The 15,311-nt window shown below is 41.4% G+C and overlaps 1 protein-coding gene across 1 annotated transcript; it reads left to right on the forward strand.

Annotated features, from left to right (window-relative positions):
* The first annotated feature begins 12,803 nt into the window (after positions 1 to 12,803).
* LOC146311685 (voltage-dependent T-type calcium channel subunit alpha-1G-like) lies at positions 12,804 to 14,538 on the forward strand. The gene is made up of 2 exons (XM_084741527.1): positions 12,804 to 13,566; positions 14,157 to 14,538. Exon 2 carries the CDS (start codon positions 14,164 to 14,166, stop codon positions 14,536 to 14,538), a length of 375 nt encoding a protein of 124 aa, XP_084597653.1. The 5' UTR covers positions 12,804 to 13,566; positions 14,157 to 14,163.
* Positions 14,539 to 15,311: the final 773 nt, after the last annotated feature.

Below are 15,311 nucleotides of genomic sequence, written 5' to 3' on the forward strand. Positions count from 1 at the left end.
TATTATATTCATAACCTCCAGAGTACTATTATGTTTATTCATGTATGTATCATATTCATAAACAGGATTATATAGAACATGACCCAGTATATAGTTGTGTGCGTGTAAACACTCATTACAGTATATCCACATGTCTGAGTACCCATACACTTTTAATTTGCATGCTACACACACAGAAACTTACATGAACAGATAAATACACACCCAATCCAATTCTCCTTATCTTTATTTGCAGGTACAAAAAAAAAAGTCATAATCGGCCTACAGATACATTTAGTAAAATTGGGATTATTGGCAGGAATACAATTTAAATATACAAGTGCAAGTTCTGCCTTGTAAAAATGCCATCATCTTCCAAGAACTCGACATCTAGCTAATTAAAAAAAAAACATTTATAGGTGGAACCAACTGCTAGTGATAGCGACACATATAAACCATTAATGATATCTACACAAACTAACTGCAAACTTCAGCAACACAGAACAACTGCTAATGCTAGCTACATAGGCCAATCATTAACGTTGTCTGCACAGAGCAACGCTTATGTTAGCTAGATAGACCAAGTGCTAATTTAAGATACACAGAACAACCTCTAGCAATAGCTACAAGGACCAGCCGCTAATGTTAACTGCACAGAACAACCAGTAATGTTCACAACACAGAAGAACTGCTAATGTTAGCTACAGAGGTCAACCACTAATGTTTTTTACACAGACCAACTGCTAATTTTATTTGCACAGAACAACCACTAACATTAGCTACAAAGAACAAGCAGTAATTTTAGCAACACAAATCAGCCACTACCATTCAGTCAGCAAGCTGACTTATCACTGCTACTGCTACTGAAAAATATGTTGTAGGTGGTGATGCTGGTGTGCAGGTATAAACACAAGCCCCAGAATACGTGACATTTGAGGGTGAATAGCATACTTACTAAAGCACGTTTAAATTTTGTGTACATGTCCATTTTTAAAGTAACTCTGCCAACCCTGTTAATTTGCCCTCTCTGGTAGTTTTGGTGTCATTTATCCACACTTTGAAATTTTGGGACTGTCTCAAGATAGCCATGTTAAAACCTCTGCGCCCTTAGCTATTAGCAGCGCAGGTGCCAGAGCGAAGCCTCACCCCCAGGGATGGCGGCTCGTCCTGGGTTGACTCGCAGAGACCCTCAGTGGGAGCACGGAGAGCTCTGTGGGAGCCGACGCCGACAGAGCTGGAGGACGCTCAAAGAGGAGAAAGATGAAAGACGGAGGCAAAGAGGGAAGCGCTGAGGGCCCCTTTTGTCTCGCTCCCCCTTGTTTGTCTCAACTTTTTTCTCAGTTCTGACTCTGTTTTGTCATGTCGCAATGACAACTTCTTGTTATCAATTTCAGGTTGCGAAAAAAATGCAGTTTTAATTAGGCTCAGTGAGGGGAGGAGGGAGGAATTCAAAGAGAAAACAAAAGGAGAGCGTGGATTTCCCGTCTCAGCACCTGTCTGTTAGACGCCATGGCACAGCACTGTTGAACCACTTCTTCTTAAAGGAGTGGAATCAGGAATCTGTAATAAAAGAATCATAAAATGACTGATATGTCATCAGAGATTAAGGAAACATGAAGTTGAAATATTTGCCTCTCTGATATCAACATTGCAGCCATGGTGCCTTCCATTGAAATTTCTATTCCAAGCCGGAAAAGCTGGTTTTGTTTGCCTGTTTCACATTAACTGGAGTTCAAATTAATGCAGAATATTTGCCAAATGAGTAAGTGTCTGTTTATGAGTTGTAAGAAATCATTAATGATGTTTTAGAAGGAGTAGGTTGTTTAGAAGCAGTATGTTTATGGAGTCTGGCAGGCAGCAAGACAGCAAATCCCGTCAATCCACAGTCCCCGCGATATTACGCGTCTATTAACAACCTCACCTATTATTATTAGGATTCTCAAGCCCACCGACTCCTGTTGACTTTTGTTCCTGTTATGTCCCAGTCCCGTGTTGAATAGTGAAATTGACACCCATCCTGCGGGAATCCCATGGGAACTGCACACATCCTGCACTCCTGCAGAGCTTCTGCAGCCTGCAGTTTAATATACAGTTTAAGGCTCCAACTCACTGTTTGGACTGCAGCACTCATTTGTGCATGCACAACTGCTACATATCGCTCCTTTAAACCCGTTCTCTTTTTGTTCAGCCTCCGCCTGGTCTTCCTCCATTTATCTCTGATTCTCCATCCCACTTCTACATCCTCTTTCTCCTTCCTTTGCCTTATTTTTTGATGCATTTTCCTTCTTTTCCTTTCTTCTCTTCATCCACCATCCCCTTCTTCTTCCTCTCTGCTCCTCCTCCTCCTTCTCTTCCTCTTTACTTCCCTTCGTATTCTAATTTATCTCCTATTCTTCATCTTCCCCCTCCAGTTTCCTCTCCTTCCTCCTTTTTTTGCCTCCATGTCATTACAGGCATATAATTTATGAAGTGTTGAAAATGTTCCTCTCCACTCGCTGCTCTGCTCTGTAACCAAGGTTACCAACATGTGAATCAGTATCACTGGAATCACGTGTGAATTTTAGGTGGGCAAGCAGGAATGGAAAAGCTTCAAGCTTTGTATAGTCTGGAGTCTTGTGTTTAACATTTTTCAATTAGAAGTGATTTTTGTTTATAAATGACTGATATTGTTGTTGACCCTCTTCGGGCTCCCATAACACACCCACACACACGCGGACACACCACATGAGTCACTCGCAGTGCATTGTATTACTGTATTGTTTTGGATTGCATGTGGGCTAAAATAAACTGACATGCTCATTTTCTTCTATTTATCGTTCAGCAGATAAATAGAAAAGTGAGACGAGAGGCGATCACCTCCAGCGCCTGGTCGCCAGCCCAGACCTGTCCTGTCCAGCCATGTGAGTGTCTGTGTGGTGCGCATATTGGTTGTTGAGCAGTTGTTGGCAGTCATGGTCCCCTAAAACACCATTAGAATATACTTAAAGGGATAGTTCACCCAAAAATGAAAGTTCAGTCATTATCAACTCACCCTCATGTTGATTCAGGGTTGGGTTTATTTTGTTAGTCTGCAAAACACTGCTGGAGTTTCACAGGAAAACAGTGTTGCAGAATCTCCCAAACAGTGGAAGTGAATGGTGACCAGTTTTTAAACATAAGAAACGACTGGAAAAAAATCAGAAAATGCCTCCATACTGCTCGTCTGGCATAATTCAAGTCCCGACAAGCTGTTTGCACACCGTCACAACACACACACAGTTTAAACAGTGTGTGTGTGCATGTGAATGTGGCTTCAAGCTGAGGATCTACAGTGAAGATTCGGGCTAAAAACGTGTTTTTTTTGGTCGACTTGGCATTTTGGGGCTTTAGGAGACTTGGATGAGACCAGATAAGCAGTATGGAGGCATTTTATGTTTTTATTCCGTTTGAAAACTGGTCACCATTCACTTTCATTGTTTGGGAGATTCTGCAACGTTGTTTTCCTGTGAACCTCCAGCAGTGAAAAACAAGACCCGACCTTCAACCCAACTATTCCTCACTGTTTCCTTATTTCTTACATTTATAAGACTGTAGTACTTGCCTTGAGCATACTATTTTGTTATTACCCAACCTTATTTATCCATGGCTCTATTTACACTTCTTGTCACTTGTGCCCAGTGTGAAAGACAGGGATTTATAGGCAAAATGGAATGAGGCGCTTATATATAGAGAGGGTGTGGATTCTCTTCCACAGAGGCTGACATGTTTCTACAGTAGCTCAAAACGTACAAACCAAAAATTAGAGTTGTCCCCCTAATGGTCGTCTAAACCGTAAGCTGGTGAGATGAGTCTTAGCTGTCCAGTTGCAGAAAAAAAACCCCACCTCAAACTGCGTTTAGGAGCTGCACCTTGCTGTTACGTCTGCAGGATTGCTGCAACATGCACCTTTTCTCTTGTGACGCAGTAATCACCAGTACACTGCTGCAAACTGTGCTGTAGCTGCCATTAGCTAGTTGGCTCAGGTAGCCGCCCTAACGTAATCACTGTGCTGTGATGTACAGAACTCTGACTGCGGAGACGATGAGGACGCAGCGGTTCAGGCGTGGACAGGAGGCGCAAAACGGTTGAGGACCGACTCTGTAGCAAGTTGATTTGTAAGTATGCATTGTCATCCATCGTACTGACAACAAGGTTATACTGTGTTAGAATAAATTAACTAAATGTTCAGTCTCCTTGCTGGTTCTTCTGACACATTCAGAGTCATTATCCTTTTTTCGCTGTTAGTATTAATCAGGCAGCTCACTTCACACCCCAAAAATAAGTGTTTAAATAATTAAATTAATATCATAAGTGTGTGACGACTGGTTGAATGTTGGCTTGAACTGACAATTCTCAAGAAAACCTTTAACTGGGCAGCCCTACTAGATCGCCTTTGACACATTGCACCAGTTTGCACAGCCACTCTAGGTTCTTCTATATTCTTGAAATTGGGTGTTTGCAATCTGCAAGCTCACCACTAGATGCCACTACATCCTACACACTGGCCTTTAAGACACTTTCCTCTACGCTTAGCCAAATATATTCATCTGTTGACCAGATCACAGATCTGATTGCAGTTGATTGTTGCTTTCTTTGGATACATGCAAATCAGGGTCAGGCCTCCAGTCCAGTAGATCACCTGCCATATGGCAGCGCTCCGAGCCCAATACACAATCACTGTAGTACCGTGTGTAAAATATACTTGAAGCGTGAAAAATACGCCCTTGGGTATATCTATATAGCATGAGTGAAATTTGGGTGATTATTGTTGTTATTGATTAATCCGCTGAGTATTATCACAATTAATCATTTGGTCTAATGTTCATCACTATTTCCAAAAGCCCAATGTGATGTCTTCAAATTACTTTTTTGTTCAACCAACAGTCCAAACCTCAGGGACTCTTAATTTACAATCAATCGTCAATCATAAATAACAAAGACAAGCTGCAAATCCTCACATTTAAGAAGCTGGAACTTTGACATTTTTGCAGCTGGATTGATTAAAATAATACCATATGTGCTTCTTCAGACATGCGTGAGAAAGATGACCGAAAAACACAGCTGAAACACTTCCTCTGCAGACACATTGTTAAACAGAATCATATTGATTATTGTTGGCATATTTTGTTAATACAGATTAAGTTTCAAGATAAAAAGCACTTGATTGAGCTTGTATGCATTTCTGGAGCTGGAAGGTCAGTTAAGACAAATTCTGTGAGACAAATTCTCAGGCGTGACTAAATAGCCAAGACTCAGGTATATTTTGACTGATCCGTTGACGGGTCCTCCACCTCATATAACCTTTGGCAAAAGTGCTTTAGAGCCGTGGCCCCGCATGCTGACAAAATGTTGCTGATGCAGTGATGCTGAGCATGTCAATCTCTGTCTCCTGTACCCAACACCGAACGTCAACCCGTACAGTACAATGCTGCCAGTCCTTCATAGAGTTTGACCCCACTTTGACCCAATTCCCCACATTGTATTTTGTGCAGAAATCAAGGCATAAATCCTGACTGTGCACACCCTTTAAAGTTTAGAGCAATAATAAATGTGTATTCTTAGTTTGTCACACCAGAAAATGTGTTATTAACAACCCAGCTAAATTTAAATGATTTAAAAAAATCGCTATGTATGTAAAATTAGGTCTCAGAAAGAATTTGCAGTTTTCTCTGCTCTGAAACACTGGGAGCATATCTGAGAGAGCTGCTGAAGGTATGTTTGTAACTGACCTTTCGGGAGGGTGAGGCGTTCCTGTGTCCGTTCCTGGGCCATGGCTCTGGCAGGGCCATATTTCAGGTCTGCCCAAAAAACCCTCTATCTCAGTACTACTAATTCAGTACTACACACTTCTCAGTCTTTTCACATGTTTTAACTATTTTCTAACATGTATAATAACGTGTTTAGAAGAAAAAACTCCCTTTACACAGACTTTCAAAAGCCCTGAAAACTGGTCAGGTTCTTATTGAGTGCAGTCTGGTTAGTTTTGGTTACTTCAGTGTTCCTGTTTTTGTCCTTGGTTTTGTCACTGGTTTGAAATGGGCAGGGCTCAGTTGGAAAACACTTAAGTCCAGTTAGAGTTTAGCAACATTTAAATCAAAACATAATGTCAATTGTGGGGTTGTTCGATTGCGTTGCCAGATCAAATCTGATCAAACCACACCCAAACAGTCCTGTTTAAAAAGTTTTGAGTGTTAAACATTCAATAATCAATAACTAAGGATGTTTTCCTCCTGAATCTAAACTTTGATTGTTGCTTATTTAGTCATGAAAATAATTTCTTGGAAAAATAGTTATGATTAGAATGTCCTCAGAGCCTTTCATGTTGAAAATCAAAATATTATCAATAGCTAGCTCTAAATGAGTGCAGGTTTGCTGGCACTAAGTATAGGGATTGGCTGCTTGTCCAGAAAATGAACACCACAAAGTTAAACAGCATATGTGAATAACAACTTCCTGGATTTCACAGCAACCACAGGAATCATATTCAACCTCAGCTGATTTTATTGATTAAAAGGAACCAGCTTTACATATGTCAACACGCCGTCAGTTAAATTGAACTGTTTTTGTCCTTATTTCCATTTTGGCTTGTTGATACCTTCCTCTGCTTTGGAAAGTGTACTTACCAGATATCTCATGACGATAAACAGCATGTAAAATGCTGTGTTTGCCCTCTACACTCATTTACTATGTACCACAGTCCTACATTTGTTATTGTGAGGAAGCTCTGCTGAAGACACAGTAACATAAATATTCTTTGAGTATATTTTTTAGTGTGGATCCTAGTTACTGCAAGGCTACAAAAGCCAAACATCCTGAAACACAACCATTAAACGTCCCGTGGCAACTTTGGGATTTAAAACAAACAATACTGATTATCATGTCATTGATTCTCCAAAACTGATATTGATCTCACCATTCCCAAATTCAAATTAAGCCGGCATGTTGCAATAGTTAAGCATGACAGAGGGCTGTTGTTTGTGTGATATTAAACCTGATCTAACCCTCACGTCAGCTTCACTGCATCACTTTTAAAAAGAAGTCTGCTTCAGATTCTTTTTAAAGGAGTGTGACCTCCCGTGAATCACTGGCTTGTTGCTTCTGGTTCTTTTCATGACAACAACAATAGTAAACATTTGTTTTTAATGACCTTGTGTGACAGGATGAAGAGATTGAACTCACTTGCGCTGCCAAGTGAACTCAGGTCCTGAATACGGCAGAAGTATAGTAAGGTGTTAAATTATTGGACGGCCTCCTGTATTGCGGTGTAAAGGGTTAACTCTAAGAACAATATTGGAGCAAGGAGAGATAGGATGACTGATCAATACTGCAATTACGTGTTCTGAACAATCCTCACCCCTAGAGCTTGTAGAGGGGAGGGCTAATGAGGGTTCAATAACATGGAAATCACACACGCACACACTGTGCAACAGTGCATCACACACAGACAGCGTCTCTTCCTTGTCCTATCTCAGGAAAGGTCAGAGGTCAGACATCCTGGCTGGGATTCAGTGTCACGAATCCTTGTCGTCTTTCTAAGAGAGGACAACCCCGCTTCCTGCAAACATAATATGACCAAAGATCAATGAGGAAACATTTGTGAAAGCTCAAATTTCATGTAAATCTGGGGGTAATGAACATTCAATCTGAGTTTTGATCTTTCCTGAAGGTAGTGCTGGATGTCAGGCAATTACCAAATTATTACAATTCATCCTGCGAGGGCAGTTAATGTCTGTACCAAACTTCATGGCAATCCATCCAGTACTCTTTAAGATATTTCAGTTGGGACCAAAGTGGTGGACAGACTGACTGACACTGGCGTCCTTAAAGCTGTTCTGCTAGCATGGCTAAAAATAATCATATATTGATCATTTTTAAAATATTAGGTTTGTCCTGAATGGGCCACCAGAGAGCTTTTACAGCCAAAGAGTTTGTCCCCTACGTGGATAAATGTTCCATTTTGACTTGATGGTGGTATGAAAGATGGAGTCTGCCAAATAGATTTGTAGAGAGAGAGACTTACATTTTTAGTATACAGGTTGACATTTTTAGCTGATGGTAGTGCTGAGAAATGGATCAGACCTTCACCGTGAAGATTCAAATGCATCCTCATGTTCAAGTTTCTAATGGAAGGGGAAATAATCAAAGTTATTAGTATCCATCCTCTGGTGACCTTAAGTGTCTGGATCATCTTTGGTTGTTTGGGATTTTTTTTTTTTCGTTTTTTTGAGACACTTCAAAAAGAAAAAAACAACAAAACACAGGTCAACGTCTTGGTGACACTAGCAATAAGCCTTCAGAGAATCACAAAATCAAAAGGATTCATCCACTGGCGACCATGAATGTCTCAGAATCCCGTGACTTGGATTGTACCCCATTTGCATGTTGCTTTGAACAAAAGCAGATATGTCTAGCTGCCCTTCCAAATAAACAGACTTCCACCAGCCTTGGATCTGGTTGGGCAAATCACAATCGTTTTTTTAATATGGGTCCGATTATTTACGGTGATTAAAAGAGGAGCGTCACTGATCCAGATTTTACAAGCTGCGTGTCACATGTTTTGCTGCTGTGATTGGTTGTGGCCCTGTCCAGCAGACTGCCTCAAGCTCCCAAAACTCAGGTCAAACTGACAAACGAAGCAGTGCCGGTCATATGTGGATCAAGATTTTGTTACTGCATTGCCTATTTCTTGCCTAAAACGTTTCCAGAAACGTATTTTTGGGCTACATGTGTTGATAACGCATCTTGGAAGTTGCAAACAATTCTCACTTGAAATTCCAGACTGATTTATATTTGCAAATTAGTCTGTCGATGTCAGGCTAGACAAAAGCATCTTTAGATGTTTTAGTCCTGACCTAAGCTGGGGAAAGACTGATTGACAAACCAACAGGCTGACATCAGAACTCTACAGTCCAGAGGTGCAACGATTATGAATTGATTATTAAAGTGATCAAGAAAAAGGTCATAATTCTCTGATTCTGGCTTCTTAAATTGGGAATGTTTTCTGGTATCTTTACTCCTTTATGACTGTAAACTAAATATGTTTAGGTTATTGACAAAACAAGACACTTGAAGGCATCATCTTGGGCTTTAGGAAATGCTAATCAACAGTTTTGCCCCATTTTCTGACATTTTATGGATCAAACAGCTAATTGATTAATTGAGAAAACAATCAACAGATTAATCAGCAATGAAAATAACTGTTGGTTGCAGCCCTACTACAGTCATTGCAGTCTATGAAGCTACTTACATAACATTACCTAGTAAGGTATCTTTAATAAAGTACAATCACTTGTTTCCATGTTGTTTGTTTTGTCCCTTCTTCCCTCAGGCATGAATATTTCTCTCTGGATCTGAAGCCCTCATGTATGGAAAGGAGCCTCCTGCCAACTGAAGAGACAAATTCACTGATTCATTAACCTCGTCTGTATCGGGTCCTCGCTGTCAGTAAGGTCTGTCATGGCAGTCAGCTCAAGGTGAGCAGTAGTGTGTGAGCTGCGTGTCTGTGCGAACAGCGCTGCTGGTCTGGAGGCCTGCGGTGTGGCTGCGAGGGAAAGTTTCCCCCGGAGAGCTGAGATCACTCACTCTGATAAATTGGGGTCTTAGCTCGAACTGGCCAGCACTAACAAACATCATTCATCAAACACTCATAAAAGCACGCCTTGGGAAGTGTTCATGGGCACTCAGTGTTGAATTGCCACTGCTTTATTCCATTTTATGAATAATAGATGCATAATTGTATTGTTTATTATTAATGAATGTTGTATTTGTACTTTTAGGTGTGCTTTACCCAGAACCTAGTCTTAATTGGGTTCTACTTTTTCTCTTATGTATTCAGAACAGCGCCTCATTCCTGACTAATAGGTACAACAAGCAGTGCTGGATCAATATGTTTTAATGGCCACTCTGTTAAGATAGTACACAATTAAGTAATCAGCCCAAACAAGGTCTATTGACAGAGGCTGTAGAGAGTTCTTTCGCTTTCACTTTTTCCCTCCTTGTCCCCTCCTCCCGTACGCACATGCAGGTGTTTGTTTTTTTCAGGTCATGCGTGCACGTGTGATTCTCAGCCTTCATGCTCCCACAATGAGCTATGTGCATACAGGCCCAGGTGATTAATATCCGCTACTGCACACGAGCGCTAGCTGCGACAGACGCTATGAAAAAGAAATTGGTCCTCCTCATTGATTTGTTCCTGCTCTCAGATCAATGATCATACACTGTAATGAAAATAAAGTACGACTGCAATGTAGTGAGTAATGTGCTGAGATTGTGTGTGTGTGTGTGTGCATCAGGCTTGCAGAATCCATAAACTTACAATATACAATAAGTACAATAAGTTCTGCCACTAGGGGTCTCTCTGATATTAAATCAATAACAAAAGACGTAGTTTGTTGTCATCTGAAGTAGCGTGGAATCATGGGAGTTACTGTCCTCATTGTTAAACAAGAAACAATCTAACACATTTCAGGCAGAAATCGTGTTCATGGACGAAGTAATGTAATAAATTGTATTCATGTTATGTCTGGTCATGTTTGCTGGTAACACAGTTACCATAAAAAATAACAGATTTCTCTCTTTGACCATTGTTGGAAGCATTTGGGATAGCGGAAGTACACAACTCAAAATATATAATATATGTCTAGCATTTTTAGATTTTTTAATGCAAAAATGTTACATATATCTTCAAAACTATGAAGAAATGGGGAGATATTTGCTTCCATATGTTTTTTCATGTGTTTCACGTAAAAACATGCAGCCAGGGAGGGACTTGTCGTGGATATTGATTGGTATTTCAAAATGAACGTTAATGCTACGCATCCATCATTGCAGCTACAGCTGTCCACCAACCCGGCTGACTGGGAGCTCCCAGTGAACATGGCGAGACCAACTGAGGTTTAACGACAGGGAATACAAGACATAGGTGGTTTTCTTGCTGGGTTTGGCTGAGGGAGCAAACTTAGTTACATGGCTAACTGAGCTAACAGCACTACAGTAAACAGTTAGCTACTTTAGCAACAAGTAAAGCTGAAAAGTCTTTCCATCTGGAAACTCTGTGAATGATCTTGGTACTAGAGGTGCACTGATGTCATTACTTGTGTCTGTATCTGTATCTGTTTAACTAACAAAATTATCTGTGTCTGTATTCAGATAGAAGACCAGAAGTGGGTCAGGTTCTCAATTAATAATTGTGCCTACAAAGCATCAAAATGATTAAATATTAACATATAATTAATTAGGAATCATATTTTTCATCTATCTTTTATCTTTTTATGTCTAAGTTAAGTTTTATGAACTGTCCACCACCACCTCCCCTTTAACTGCTGATACCGAAAATATACAAGTACATAGAAACATCATTCAGATGAAGGAAATAGTCTTGGCGCATTAAATTAGCAATTGATTAAGGTAGATGTGTCATTTTTCAACTGTATTGGGGTAATCATGGTGCTGACTTTTACCAAATGATAATGAGCAACTTTGGATAGAAGGAATATCTGTTTCCATTGCATTATTTGTGCTTCCCCAAATAATGTAACAACTGCTAATGGCATCTAAGTTAGCAGAAACCCTGACCCGAGAGTTGAAGCTGAGCCGTACGACATCAGAGGGAAAACCAGAAAGCATTTTATCCATAAAACATGATCCAGTTTCACCCAAATTAGTGAATAATCTGCTGTCACAGATACCACTTTCTCCAAAGTGAATAAATTCTAGCCAGCAGGCCCATAACCACTTTTCTGGGGGTGTAGAAACAGAACAGAGTTTGGTGTGGCAAACATCCGAAGACACACCAACGTACAATACTGTTTCTGGCAAGCTAACTAATGAGTATTAGCCTTTGCTATGTACCGCTAAAAGTTGACAGACAGGTCATGATTTTATTGTTTGAAATTGTTTGGTTCTAGCTTACATAAGCACACATCATGTATTGTGTTACAGGAAGAAAACATGATTGGGTTTTGACATGAAAATGCAAATAAATTATTTTTTTTGTATTGTTTTTGGCACATAATGTTAAACAGGTGCACGGTATGACTGGGTATGTGATCTTAAAAGGTTAAAAAGGCATTTTTCATTTTATCTCACCTTTAGAATGTGAATAAAGATAGAGGTGCAACAGTGGACAGCATTGTAATTCAGAGACACTTTGTCACTTATAAACTACAGAGTACAACTCTCTGTTCTGCCTCAGGCTATTACTCCCCAAACCAGCTGTGGGTACTGTGAGAATATGTGTGTGTATGTGTGTAAGAGAGGCAGAAAAGCCTGGGGAAACATCTTCCCCTAGTGGCCACCAGCATACATGTCAGAGCACTCCTCCAGGGCCTGGGGTCCCCAAATCTGGCAACCCTAAGTGAAAATAATAATCTAATTATTATTATTACATTTCATTTTTCTGTGATTGCACAATAATGACGAATTATTCTTTTATTCTTTTTTCCCCTCTCTTTTTTCTTCTATAACCACTGAAAGCCATTACTAACTATTTATTCTCTGCTAATTGGAAAGTCTGGCAACTTTTACCCTCAAAATTCCCCTTAATAAAGCTCTGCACCAATCGCACTCCGATGCTGCTGGATACCACCGCTCCCTCGCCTCTGATTGGCTGACAGCTGACAATAAGATTCCAGCTGTTTCACCCCCTCCTCCCCGCCGCACGGCTCAGACTGACACCCACCTCGGCCAGTGAGGATGGCTCTCCAACTCAGGCCGCGCTGTGATTGGCGCAGAGCGGAGAGGGGCGGGGAGTGAGAAGTTAGGATCCCCCATCCAGCTGTGTGTGTGAGCTTTGCTGATGGACGGAACCGACCGAACACAGTGTGGAGGAGACACGAGTGAGAGCAGGAGCCTTCATGAGAGCGGCAATGGAGAGGGGAGGTGATATTTAGAAAAACATCGGAGCGTGTCTCTCTGACGCCTGTTTGTGTTCAGCGGCAGGATGAACAGCAGCATCTCCATGGATCTTTAAAACACTGATGCGGGGAAAATGCGCTGAAAAACCGCCTGTGGATGCAACGAAAAGTACTGGATTGTTAATTTGAAGGAGGGAAAACAGCGGAGGAAAACGCGGGGAAACAAACAGCTTATTAATTGTCGTTATTTCTCCTTTTTTGGGAGGTTTGTTATCTGCTCTGGAGGAGGAGGAGGAGGGAACCATCAAGAAGTTTGTGCGCGGCGTTAATATTTTACCTGCAGCTGCAAAAAGTAGACCCGCGTCTCCCGACTCCTTTTTTGATTTCTGATCGGAGGGGATGGTTATGAAGTGTTGCTGAGGCCCCTGGAGAAGCTTGGACACCGGAGACCGGGGCCTGGGCGCACCCCGGCGCAGCCGCGCACCACCTGGAAACTATACGCTCCGCCAGACGCACCAAACCCACAAGCCCCTCTCTCCTCTCTCCTCTCCCCCTCCTTTGCTCCTCTCTTCTTTATCTCTTCCCTCCTCGTCTCTCCTTCTTTACCAAGCGGGTGTTTTTTTTCTTCAGGCTGGTGTGGACTTTACAGCCACGACAGGAACTGATCATGCGATGACTGAGCGCGCTTTGGGCACATCTACTGAGTCCATTACAGGTAATAAAATCGAACGGAAAGATGCTCCCGCACTCATTTAGAGAGATTACTGCTGCTAATTACTTCAAAATGAATGTATTGTTGATATTGAATTGATTAAGCTGAAGTTTGGAGATGAATTAGAGCAGTCGGGGGCTGTTGTTGCTGATGAGAGGGAGATTTTGGCATTGTTTTTCATGAAAAGGAATGCGATGAATTTTGAAGGCTCATTAGAAGCTCCCTTCTATTTACCAGCTTTTAACTGCAAACATATACCAACTGGATCTACATCCATCAAAAAATTCGTTTGGTAACATTTTTGTGAAACGTATGCAATCATTTTTCGGTGAGGTGTGCGCATATTTTCCTAAAATAACCCCTCCACCACCTCCACCTCTCCCTACTGTTGCCTGTTTCTAGAATATTTAAAATTATTTGAGTATTTGTGCAGGAGGGTGTTTTTCCACTAAATGCAAAGTTGGTAGATTATATTTCAAAGGTTAAATTAAATGCACATATTTTCTCGATAATGCGCTCTGCAAGTATTTCCACGCTTGTCAGCTATATTTACTGTATCTAATCATATGTTTATGGTCGCCTAATGCCCGCAGGAGGTGAATGATGGCCGAGGATGGGGGAAATCTCTCCGGGGTCCCCGACGCCAGGGGCTCGGAGGGTCGCTCCTCTCTGCCGAGGACTTTCATCCGGCTCAACGACCTGTCCGGTGTAGGGGAGCGCGGCGAGGTGGTGGTGGAGCCGGCGTCCCCGGCGCCTGATGGGATCTCCACGGCCGGGGAGGAGAGCTGCGGGGAGAACCTGCCCTACCCCGACACGGCCCCCGTGGTCTTCTTCTACCTGAAACAAACCACCCGGCCTCGGAGCTGGTGCCTCAAGATTGTCACCAACCAATATCCTTTATTTTTATTTTTTTTTGAGACGGCTCATGCGCACATCGTTTCACCTGTGACAGGTAAGAAACACCTGCTGGGCTGAGCTGCTTCTCCAGTTGACCTCAAGGGTTGTTGAATGACCACAAGACGTGGAACCATGAGCACATGGCCTCCTTGTGTGTGTGTGTGTGTGTGCATTGATCAACCCTCTTCCTATTCTCCAGTGAATGATTTTGCTGTGGTGTGATTTTGGAATAATCAGGAAAATGAGTTTCCGACAGGGAAAATTAATGTGTGAGCACCCTTAAGTAGGAGAAAATGTTATTTTCTCTTTATGTCATATACGCTGAAACATGGCAGACTAACGTAAATGTTTGGTTGACTGCATGGCAATAGGTTTTAACTGTTAGTTGCTCTCCATACAGAGTGGGAACCATCTGAGGAGCATGTGAATGCACTGTAGTCCTGCATTCAAGTGGTATTCAAATGATCAGATAAATTATTTCCCATGTGGGAAAATTCACATTGAAACAACAGCTTGAAAAGTCAGGGAAATTTGTTGTCAAATATGCAGAAACATGGCGGATGGAAGTAAATATCAAGTTGATGAGCTTTTATTAATTCACGTATTGCATATCTTTTCTCTTTTTTGCTCACGTGTAATTTGTAATATATATGAGGTTGCAACCGTCAGTGAACTAGATCAGTTAGAACAGTTATTTATTAGAATGAACCCAGATAACAAGTCAGGTAAAGCTATATTTAAGTAGTTTAAAGGAACAGATCACCGCAGAATTAAAAATACATATTTTTCACCTCCCCTGTAGTGCTGTTTACTCATCTAGACAGTTTTGGTGTGAGTTATCGAGTTTTGGA

This window comes from Lutjanus erythropterus, chromosome 17, assembly GCF_056507025.1.
Source record: "Lutjanus erythropterus isolate fLutEry1 chromosome 17, fLutEry1.hap2, whole genome shotgun sequence".
Classification (NCBI taxonomy): domain Eukaryota; kingdom Metazoa; phylum Chordata; class Actinopteri; order Lutjaniformes; family Lutjanidae; genus Lutjanus; species Lutjanus erythropterus.

Coding starts and splice junctions, on each gene's coding strand:
- LOC146311685 (XM_084741527.1), top strand. CDS start 14,164: ATGATGGCCGAGGATGGGGGAAATCTCTCCGGGGTCCCCGACGCCAGG.